This window comes from Coenobita brevimanus, chromosome 101 (assembly GCF_032717465.1).
Source record: "Coenobita brevimanus isolate Jiangsu-jjx chromosome 101, ASM3271746v2, whole genome shotgun sequence".
In the NCBI taxonomy this organism is placed as follows: domain Eukaryota; kingdom Metazoa; phylum Arthropoda; class Malacostraca; order Decapoda; family Coenobitidae; genus Coenobita; species Coenobita brevimanus.
In genome coordinates this window covers 61,441,711-61,453,989 of record NC_137054.1, presented here as the reverse complement: position 1 = coordinate 61,453,989, position 12,279 = coordinate 61,441,711, and the positions used below count along the sequence as shown (strand labels likewise).

The window sequence follows — 12,279 nt, the reverse complement described above, 5'->3', positions numbered from 1 at the left end:
AGTGCATTTATATATAAATAAAAAAAAGGGGGGGAAGGCAGATGATCAGATCTGTGAGTTGGAGCCATGGTTTATGGGGATTCAGTGGTGCATGAATTACTCAACCCATTTCACTGGGCATGCTGTAAAGTTCTACGTATTTTGTGCTTTCTCTTAGTTTTCTTGACCCTTCCTCACCTCATCCTTAGAGGGGAAACATAGAACTGATGGCAACAACTTTGATGATGGTAATGATGACAGGGATGATGATGGTGATGATTACAGTGATGATGCTGGTGATGATAACACCAATGATGACGATGATGATGATGATAACAGTGACGATGATGATGATAATAGTTATGATGATGATGATGATGATGATAATGGTGATGATGATGATGATGATATCGGCAATGATAATGATGCGTACACAGCACCTATCAAGCCCTGCCACCTTGCCATTCTTCAACACTGCTACTTTCCCTCACTTCTACCATTAATATATCTGGCTGCTGGTAAGATGGTCATAACTTCTACTTAAATAAACAGACTAATATACAATTACCTTCCATTCAACAGAAGTGCAATATTCATGACATGCATTATGTACCAAAATAAAAGCAATACCACACTGGTATATTCTTCTATAAGTAAATATGAAAATCCCAAGATCATAACATTAAGACAGGCAGGCAGAGTAAAGAAGTTCATACAATACCTGGTCCGTAGGTACACCAGTGCGGCTGGCATCGTCTCGGGACTTGGAGGGTTTTAATTCATCCCGAGGTACAATATCAATCAGAAAGTCAAACTGGTCATACTTGGTGATTGCCATGGCTATGTCATTTCTCTGTAGACAATAATATTCCTTATCAATAATAATTTCCCTTTCCTCAACATCAACAACAATTCAATTACAGTATTTGAAAAAAAGTTGGAAAATGGCACTTAACTCAAAACAACATACAGTAGACCATCAATTTATGAGGCTCATTCTACACTAAAATCATTTTGTATGGAAAGATTAACCCCGACCAGGCCCAGTAAATGAGAGAGAGAGAGAGAGATTATGAACGAAAATCCCAAAGTTGGCCCCCCTCTGCAGTCATCCCCCCTTAGATTTAAACTGTCAGACCACATAGACTCATGCTCACCCCACCAAGTACAGATAAAACATTGTCTTTTTTAAGGACTTTGCTAAAACAAATGTTCAAAAATCTACACAAATAAAATTATGGGATGGAACTTCTTAAATGTCATGACCAACTGCCTAGCCCCGGGCTCCTATGCTCCTCATGGAGGCAACGTAGGACTGGATGATGGATGAATGGATGGATCTGAAATGGTCTGCTTACACTTAATCAAAGTGCACACACACACACACACACACACACACACACACACACACACAGGTCACTTTAAGTATCTCATTTATTACACTTTCTGATGTAAACTTGACTCTCATTGGTCTTGTTTCCCCTTTCTTATAAGGCCCTATCCTCCTTACTTCCTCAATTTCTTTTACCCACTTGTTTCCTTCGGGGTCAATCTTGCCTAATATTCCTCTCACACACACGAACAGCCGGAGAGAGAGGACGTCCCAGGCATCGCTCCTGACCTTGAGTAGTTTCAGGAATTTTGTCTGTCCTGTCTCCTAGGGTCTTTCTTTAAATTTAAAATAATGAAAGTTGGTAGCCTACCAAAAATGTAAAGATTTGTTGGCAATAGTATACATGAATGTTTGTGGCTTATTGGTAACAGCTGTTTAGGTACTTGATCGGTACGTTAAAGATGGCCGAAAATGTAAACAATGAGGGAATGGAATTTCAAGGATTTGATGCTAATACTAATGTCATGGACCTGGTGAAAACATTAATTATGAGGATTAGTGAACTCGAAAAAAAAGTAGAGAATCTAGTGATAAAGGATGTGTCAGGAAATACGGAAACCACCATACAGAGTCTAATCCAGTCCAACGAAACGGCCAATGAAGAGATTAAGAAATTGAAGCGGGAAAATGTTGAACTGAGGAGGAAACTTGAAGAGAGTACTAATAAAACGGAGAAGGTGAGTAATGTACTTGAAGAACACAAGGCAAAGTGGGCACACGTAGAGGAAGAACAGAAAGAAGTGGTCAGCTTAAGAGAGATCATCCAGGAAGAAAGGGAAATGAACAAGAAAGAAATGGAAGAAAATGTAGTGAAAATACTGAAGAAAAAAGAGAAAATAGTGAGAGAAACTGTAGAAAGGAACAGATGTGTGATAGTATTAGGAAACAGGGAAGAGGAAGAAAAGGTTAGGTTCGCAAGACTCGAGAGAGACACGAACATGGTGAGAGGAATATTAGGCAAGATTGACCCCGAAGGAAACAAGTGGGTAAAAGAAATTGAGGAAGTAAGGAGGATAGGGCCTTATAAGAAAGGGGAAACAAGACCAATGAGAGTCAAGTTTACATCAGAAAGTGTAATAAATGAGATACTTAAAGTGACCTGGAAATTAAGCAAAGAGGCGGGGGATGGAAAATATTATAATAAGAAAAGATCTGAATGAAGAAGAAAGAGAAGCTTTAAAATCATTAAAGGAAGAAGTAAAAGGAAAAAAATGATAAGAGGACAGAGGACGAACGTAATACTTTTATTTGGAGAGTATTGGATATGAAAGTAAGTAAATGGTATTTAAGGAAATAGAAGTGAAGGAAATTAGGGGGGATGGTTGTGAAAGATCAGAAGTTGAGGAAGTGAGTACGGACAGAGAGTAGGAGAGAAGAGGGTATTAATAATGTCAAAAATAATTTGAAGGTGATATATACTAATGTTGATGGTTTCATATCGACAAGGATCGAAATTAATGATTTCTTGAGAGAACATGAACCTGATGTCATGTGCTTTGTAGAGACCAAATTAAGAGAAGATATTGATGTTCATTTGGGAGATGGTAAATACAAACTGTGGAGAAAAGACAGAAAAGAAAAAAGGGAGGAGGAGTGATGATAGCAGTGAAGAACAACATAAATGTAGATACTGTGGAAATGGGAGAAGGCAGGGCTGAAGTGATATATATGAAATTAGAAACTGGAGAGAATGTTAAGAGAGATATGGCGGTAGTGTATGTTCCCCCAAAGACAGAGAGCATGGAAGGATGACGAATACCATGAGATGTTGTCAGATATGGCTAGCTACTTGCAAAAAATAATTGAGAAAAGCAATAATATAATTTTGGTGGGTGACTTTAATTGTAAAGAGGTGAACTGGGAGGAATGGTACTCGGGAGGCGGCGAGGATTCGTGGGGTACTATGTTATTAAATATAATAATGAATAATGTGATGACGCAGTGGGTCAAAGAAGAGACACGGTTTCGAGGTGAGGACACACCAGCAAGGTTAGATTTACTGTTCACCAAAGAACCTGATGTAATAGAATCATTGGAATATCTCTGTCCTTTGGGAAAAAGTGATCACGTGGTCATTGAGTTCCAGATGTTAATAGGAAACGTCGAGCCAAGAGACGAGCTTCATAGACAGGGAAGATACAACTTTGGCAAAGCAAATTTTACAGGATTGAGAAACTTTTTTGAAAATGCGGATTGGAGAAAATTCAGAGAAACAAGAGAGATACAGAGGAAGTGGGATATCTTTCTAGACCTCTATAATGGAGTGGAAAAATTTGTACCAAGAGTAAGAGGGAAAGAAAACAGGAAAAAGGAGTGGTTTAATAGAAGGTGTATGATAGCCAAAAAAGAGAGAGATAAGGCGTGGAACAATTGGAGAAAGAGAGGTAACGACAGAACAAAGGAAGAATATAAAAAAACAAGAAACGAATACACAAGAATTCGTAGGGAAGAAGAAAGGAATTTTGAAAAAGGTATAATTGACAAATGCAAGGATGAACCCAAACTGTTTTATACATTTGTTAATGGCAAACTGAAACAAAAGGAAGGAATCACCAAGCTGAAAGTAGATGGAGAGGTCTTTAATGATGCGGCAATGCAAGCAGAAATAATGAACAAACGTTTCCAGTCAGTTTTCACTAAAGAAAAGGAGCTTGTGGAAGGGGAGGGAGTGATTAGAAATGTTCCGGTGATGAAAGATATAAAAGTGGAGGTGCAGGAAGTGTATAAATTACTGGAAACTCAAGATGTAAGGAAAGCCCCAGGACCTGATGGAATTTCTAATTGGGTACTGAAGGAATGCAGAGAACAACTGGCGGATAAAATTCACAGCTTAATTGTATGCTCACTGGAAGAGGGGATAGTGCCAAAAGAATGGAAAAGGGCAAATGTGGTACCAATTTACAAGGGAGGAAACAGGGAAGAACCCCTGAATTATAGACCAGTGTCTCTAACCAGCATGGTCGCAAAATTGTGTGAGAGAATCCTGAAAGACAGATGGATAAAATATCTGGAAGAGATGAATATTTTGGCTGAATGTCAGTTTGGATTCAGAAGTGGAAGGTCATGTGTTTCAAACTTGTTGAGCTTTTACTCAAGAGCGATTGATGTGGTACAGGAGAGAGATGGTTGGGTGGATTGTGTGTACTTAGACTTAGAGAAGGCCTTTGACAAGGTACCTCATAAGAGACTAATGTGGAAACTAGAATATATAGGAGGACTAAAGGGGAAACTTCTGGAATGGATGAGAGACTTTTTGAGAGACAGACAAATGAGGACAGTAATAAAGGAAAAGATGTCTGGATGGAGGAAGTAACAAGTGGAGTCCCTCAAGGCTCAGTGTTGGCGCCAGTAATGTTCCTGATTTATGTAAATGATATGGTAGATGGAGTGAACAGTTATGCGAGTCTGTTTGCTGATGATGTAAAGATCTTGAGGAAGATAGAGGTTGAGGAGGATTGTAAAATACTGCAGGAGGATTTGGATAGGATACACAATTGGAGCCGGACGTGGGAAATGAAATTTAATGTAAAGAAATGTAAAATATTGGAAATGGGTAAAAGTACCAGGAGACCATCACTGAATTATTTTTTGGGTAATGAATTAATCACAAAAAGGAGAGAAGAGAAAGATTTGGGAGTGCTGGTCCAAGATAGTTTGTCACCAGAAAAGCACATTAACAAGATAGTTGGAGAGACTTATGAACTCTTGACTAACATAAGAGTAGCATTTCATTATATGGATGAGGAAATGATGAAAAAATTGATAGTGGCCATGATCCGCCCCAGGTTAGAATATGCAGCGGTAGTGTGGTCCCCACACAAAAAGAAAGATATAAACAAGATTGAGAGAATACAAAGAACAGCAACCAAGATGGTCCCCAGTCTGACAGACCTGTCATACAGAGAGAGGCTGGAAAAACTGGATTTGCCTTCGTTAGAGGAAAGGAGAAAGGGGAGACATGATTGCGGTGTTCAGGACCATGGTGGGAGTAGATAAAATTGACAAAGAAGATCTGTTTGTATGGGATAAGAGAGCAACAAGAGGACATGGAATGAAATTGAAAAAGTCAAGCTGCTTGAAGGATATCAAGAAATATAGCTTTCCTTACAGAAGTATAGACTTATGGAATAGCCTGGACAAAGAGATCGTCCAGTCTAAAAACATAAACGAGTTTAAAGTTAAATTCGACTTATTGAGAAACAGCGACGGAAACCCACGAGCATAGTACATTCCGTGTATATCACAATTAGGTATATTCTTAAATATTTGGAACGACTTAGACAAAGAGGTGGTGCATGAGAAAAACATTCATGTGTGTAAAGGTAGACTTGATAAATGTGGATATGGAGATAGGACAACACGAGCATTGCTCAATTCCTGTATACTACAAATAGGTAAATACAAATAGGTAAATACACACACTTCACTGCCTGTCTCGTCTTTCTAACCTCATCACCATCACTCACTATGTACCAATACTTTCTCTTCTTTCAACTAAACTTTTTGTTAAAGCATACAGTAATAAAGCAACATGGCTAAAATTACTGGACATTAAATGGTCTAAAATTATTTCACACCTAATGGTCTGCAACCATATGCCCGCCCACCCACACACAAGTGCATGCACAACTCAACTACCGACCAGTATCACTGACCAGTGTTGTAAGCAAAGTATTAGAAAAGCTTATAAGAAAAGCTTGGGTAAATCATCTAGAAGAACACAGTTTGATAACAGAAAGACAGTTTGGTTTCAGAAAAGGAAAATCATGTGTTACTAATCTGTTGAGCTACTATGACAGAGTAACAAACACAATACAGGAAAGGGAAGGATGGGTGGACAGTATCTATTTAGATTTCAAGAAAGCTTTTGACACAATACCACACCAAAGACTTTTATGGAAACTGTACCATCAAGGAGGAATTCGAGGCAAACTGTTTTGTTGGATGCAAGACTTTCTCATAAAAAGAGAAATGAGGACAGTACTAAGAGGAAACTACTCATCATGGAAAGAAGTGACTAGTGGAGTACCACAGGGTTCAGTGCTGGCATCAATCATGTTTTTAGTGTATATAAATGATATAAACAGTAACACTGGAAATGAGAGCTATCTGAATATGTTTACAGATGATGCAAAAATACAAAGGAAAATTACTAACACAGACTCTTGTTAAGAGCTACAAGAAGAATTAAATAAACTTCATGAATGGAGTAGTACATGGCAAATGGAATTCAATGTGGACAAGTGTCATGTAATCATGTTTGGTAAAAGTGGAAAAAGACCTGATTGGGTTTATGTTAGGAAATAAAACCCTATACACATCAGAAAGAGAGAAAGACCTAGGTGTGATTATCAATAACAGACTATCTCCGGCTGACCACATCAGCGAGAAGGTACGGAACATGTATACACTGCTTGCAAATATGAGAATAGCATTCACATACATAAATGAAGACATGCTAAGAAGGATAATAACATCATTCATTAGAACAACCCTGGACTATGCGTCAGTAGTCTGGAGTCCTCATCTCAAAAAGCATATAGACAAGATTGAAAAAGTTCAAAGGGCCGCTACAAGATGGATACCAAGCTTAAGGGACCTAAGCTACAAAGAAAGACTAAATAAACTGAATCTACCAACACTACAGGAGAGAAGGAAAAGAGGTGACATGATAATGCTATATAAGTGCATATCAGGGAAGGAGAAAATAGACATAAATGATTACTTAACATATGGAGAAGCATCAGCAAGAGGACACTGCAAAAAACTGCATAAGAAGAGAGGTGATAAAGACGTAAGGAAATTCAGTTTCCCAAACAGAGCAATTGATCAATGGAATGCACTACCGAATGAAATAGTGTGTGCCAAAACAATTCACAAATTTAAGGATATGTACGATAAATATGATTTAAGACACGGGACAGTACGAGCTTGACTCATACCTGTAAAGATACAATTAGGTAAGAACAATTAGGTAAGGTAAGAACACGTGCACACACACAAGAGAGCAGTAGGAGAGGTTGGATGCATAGTGACTCTCACTCCAATCTTGGCATACTTATCAATCACTCAATCAATCATTTCCTGTGGCACCCTCGGGGATGCATAGGGCCTCGATGAACTCACACCACCACATCCTATCTTGTGCTAACTTCTCAAGATCTCCCCAACACTCATCTCCAGCTTCCCGTCTCATTGTCCTCACCCACGTCTCTTTTGGCCTTCCTCTACCTCTCCTACCAAGTGCCACCCACCCTGGTGTACCTCGTACTATTCCCTGTCTCCTATACACATGTCCTAGCCACTTCCATCGTGAGAATCTAACGTATTCATCGATCGGCTGCACTCCCGTTATTTCTCTAATTCTACTATTTGGTATCCTTTCCCACCACTTAACTCCTAATATTCTTCTAAGTGCTTTATTTTCAAACACCAAGAATTTATTTTCCATAGTCACTGTGCTGTACCAAGACTCGTGTCCATAAATTAAGATACTCCTAACCATTACCTTATAAAGTTTGATTTTTGTATGCACAGAAAAATTGTTATTATTCCAAATATTCTTAAGCATTCCCATTGCCTGATTAGCCTTCTTTAACCTTTCCTCGAATTCAAAGTTCAAAGAACCATCCTTGGCTAAATAAGTACCTAAATATTTAAACCTATCAACTTGCTTTACAACCATACCTCCAATTACACATTCCTGCGCATTTTCCATATTCATATTGATTATTTCAGTTTTTCCACAATTAATAACCAAACCCACCTTACGACCTTCACTCACCAAACAGTCCAACACTCTCTGCATCTCTTCTGGCCCATCACAAATCAAAACTATATCATCTGCATAATCTAAATCCAAAAGTTTCCTGTTCTCTCCCCCAAAGTATACCTGCACCGGTTTCTGTTCCAACGCGTTTCATAATGTAATCAATGACCAATATAAATAGTAAAGGCGATAGAACACCACCTTGAATTACTCTGGACTTGACTTCAAACGAATCACTCAGACAACCATCAACCATCACTTTACAAAATGTGTCCTCATGCATGTTCATAATGACCCTCACAAACTCCTCTGGTATTCCATAATGTCTCATGATCTTCCCCATAGTCTCTCTCGAAACACTATCAAAAGCCTTTTCAAAATCAACAAAACAAAGACTTAACGGTACTCTCATTTCATTAACTTGCTGCATCAAATGCCTAACTATAAAGATATGATCATTGCAACCACGTCCCTTTCTAAAACCAGCCTGTTCATCCCTCAGAATACCCTCAACCACCGGCTCCAACCTATTTAACAACACTCTACTGAAAACTTTCAAAGCTATCGGTGACAAAGAGATTCCCCTCCAATTACCACATTCACTCAGGTCTCCCTTCTTCGGAACTTTAACAATTACACCATTCATCCAAACTGATGGTAGTAACCCCGTCACCCATATCTTATTGAATAGCTTGGTCAAGATCATTATTAATCTATCCCCCTCCACTTTAAACATTTCCGGAAATAAACCATCCTCCCCTGGTGCCTTATTATTCTTTAACTGTTTTACTGCTTTCTCCACTTCTGCAAGCCTCAACTCTCCTGTTTCTATATTTAAATCTTCCTGAGCAGACGGTATATCCTCTTCTGGTGGTATTGGTCTATTAAGAACTGTCTCAAAATGCTCTTTCCATCTATTTTTAATATCTCCATCTTTGGTCAATAAATTTCCCTCCCTGTCTCTAACTGGTATTTCCTTGCGTTTACCTGCATTACCACTCAGTTCTCTAATCGATTCATATGCTATTCTTTGACTCTGTCCATCATTTTTGTTTATTAAGATTTCAGTCTCTGCAACCTTTTCATCCACACATCTTCTTTTATCTCTCCTAGCTAACCTTCTTACTTCTGAATTCAAACTCCAGTACGCAGCTCTTGCTAATTCAATCTCTTGTTCATCAACGCATTGCATCTCACTCCTCAATTTAGTCTCACCTCTCTTTTTTATCATATCCCACGTTTCCTCTGACATCCATTTCTTTCTCCTGAATCTATGTCTCCTTCCAATCGTACATTCAGCAGTCTCATGCAAAACTTTGTTCACATCCTCCCACATCTCATCTACACTTCTCTCCCCCTCTTCCAACGTTTCCAACACCAAAAACCTATTTCTGCATTCTAATCTGAATTCCTCCTTTTCTTCTCCTTCCCTTCTAAGCTTAACAATATCGTATCTACCAACACCAGATTTTTCCTTCTTCTGATTTTTAAGTTTAAACCTTATTTTTGCAATGCTGAGTTGATGGTCACTACCAATATCCGCTCCCCGTTTAACATGAACATCTAGCAGAGAACTTCTATGCCTCCTACTGATAGCGATGTGATCAATCTGATTTTTATATCTTCCACACGGCGACACCCAAGTTGTCTTGTGTATATTGCAATGCTGAAAGAGTGTGCCCCCGATGACTAAGTCATTTGCTAGACAGAAGCTTCCAAACCTCACTCCGTTTTCACTCATCCTACTACCAACTCCCATCTTACCCATACATGCCTCAAATCCCTCATTTGAACAGCCCATTACTGCATTAAAGTCTCCAACGCAGATCAAAACATCATGTCTAGGTACCCTTCCTACTCCTTCTTGCAACTTTTCATAAAATGTGTCTTTCCTTTCATCGAGGGCATCATTAGTAGGTGCATAACACACAAACAGGCTGATGTTGCCATGATTTGATTTAAACCGTGCGTATAATAATCGCTCATCTGTAGGATCCCACTCACATAAAGCCTTATTTGCCTTACAACCCAGCAACAATCCTACTCCCTGATAATGCATTCCGTCCCGTCGGCCAGATATCAATAAACGTATACCATCCTCCAAATCCAACTTATTGACTCCAGTTAATCTTGTTTCTGTCAGAGCACAAACATCAAGTCCGTAATTTTGAAAAACCTTCACTAACTCATCGATTTTACCGTCATGATTTAGCGTTCTCACATTCCAGTTACCAATTTTAATTGTATTTTTTGCATTAACAAATGAATTAGATTGTAATTGAGGCAACCGTGAGATTCTTAGCACCCCCTGCCCATTTAAGGGCTGCACGGGACTGGGGGCCATTATTGTTCTTTCAGAGTCCATCAAGGTTTCTTTGGCTAACTTCCTGAACACCTCGCCAATGTGTTGCAGTCGCAGTAGGCAGCTAACTTGCCTGATTGCCCACACCCGAAAGACCCAGCTATGCTGTAGCCAGTCACGTGCCGGCATGCTTCCCAGCCATTTCACTCTCAAGGAGTTCCTCTGCCTGAGAAAGCAGCCACCCCCCTGCTCCCGAGGGCATACTTAAGTAGTAACTATTTATATGAGTCAAGCTCATTATTAGGCTAAATTAAGTGATGATTCACCACAGTAGAGCAAGTACTAGCAAAAACGTGTAGTCTAAATAAAGCTGTTTTACAGCTACATCCGAACCAAAATCAAAGATGAAATACAGTCCTTCATGGATGGGGAGATAACCTACAGTATATCCAAGAAGAAGATATTTGTAAAAAAATAAAATAAAAAAAAAAATAAAAAAAAAATCCAATCAGTTTTTCAGAAAAAAGGACAGTAAGACCTCACTATAATGGACTAATTGGGGCCCAAACCAGTACGAAAAATGCGAAATTCCGGAATTTTTCTGATATTTCAGACTTTAGTACGGATCGCATGAACGGTTTTTAAACTGTTTTCACTACCACTGCGGTACCGTACTGTGTTATAACTTCACTACATTAATCAAATGGTATAATATATATAATAATACTGTACTGTACACTGATAAACAAGTCTTTTATTTACCTTTTTGTGGTGAACATAGCTGAAGTGGTTAGGCAGTCCGGACTGCTTATGGCTTTATCAAACTTTTTCCGATATATAGGAATTTAGTCCGGTAGCTCCTCGAGTCCGATTAAAGCGAATTCCGGTCTATTGAAGTCCGTTATATTGAGGTTTTACTGTAACTTTGAGGGAGATAATAAAAACATGCACGCTCACACATATTACCAGATGTACGAATATCAGAACAAGAAGTACAGGAAGAGTTGAGTTAATTAGACAAAGGAAAAGCAAATGGTCCTGACAAAATTTCAGGTTGGATGCTACATGAATGTGCAGAAGAGTTATGCAGACCAATATACTTAATATTCAAGGAATACTTAAGTCAAGTTAAACTATCTGATATTTGGAAGAAAGCAAACATTGTTCCCCTATTCAAGAAAGGAAATAAAATCCACTCAACTACTGACAAGTATCATTGACCAGTGTTGTAAGAAAGATACCTGTACTAGAAAAGCCAAAAAAAAAAATTGGGGTAAACCATCTGGAAAAATAAAATGTGATAACAGAAAAACAGTTCGGTTTTAACCTGTCACGTCCAGAGCTATTTCACACCTCCGACACCCCCCCAATCCCGAGCTATTTTGGAAAAAATTTTTTGGCTAAAACCTCGGCTTTTGGTGAGAAACATCAAAAATTCATAGAGAAATTGCTCACCTGAGGTTTAAAATACTCGATACAGGTAGCAGTACCTCCTTACCTTACTGGGTTTTCTATCAGGCTGGCTCCAAAGAAAACGAGTTCTATGGGAGGGTAACCATTCCACACCACTCATAAACGGTATTTATTTATTTGGTACGAATTTATATGTAGCACAAGAGTATATTGGTTTTCAAACAGTAACATAGGCATTATAAGTATTGTTTCACTCACTAACTCATCAACATACCTGACTTTTTTTGGCGATATTACCTGATCATCATTTCTGACTGTTTCTTCCTCTAATGCTATGTAAACTTTGTCCTCCACACTGTCATCGATTGGGGAATCACTGGCCCTGAATGTCTTTATTGGCCAGGTCACTGGTAACAGGTGAAT

The 12,279-nt window shown here is 38.7% G+C and overlaps 1 protein-coding gene across 1 annotated transcript in view; it reads right to left on the bottom strand.

Annotated features, from left to right (window-relative positions):
- The window catches only part of LOC145415051 (nuclear transcription factor Y subunit gamma-like), a 174,536-nt gene that overhangs the window by 102,373 nt on the left and 59,884 nt on the right, over positions 1-12,279 (bottom strand). The window contains exon 4 of the mRNA XM_080284466.1: positions 701-832. Coding sequence (XP_080140592.1) covers positions 701-832 — 132 coding nt within the window. The remainder of the gene's footprint in view (positions 1-700; positions 833-12,279) is intronic.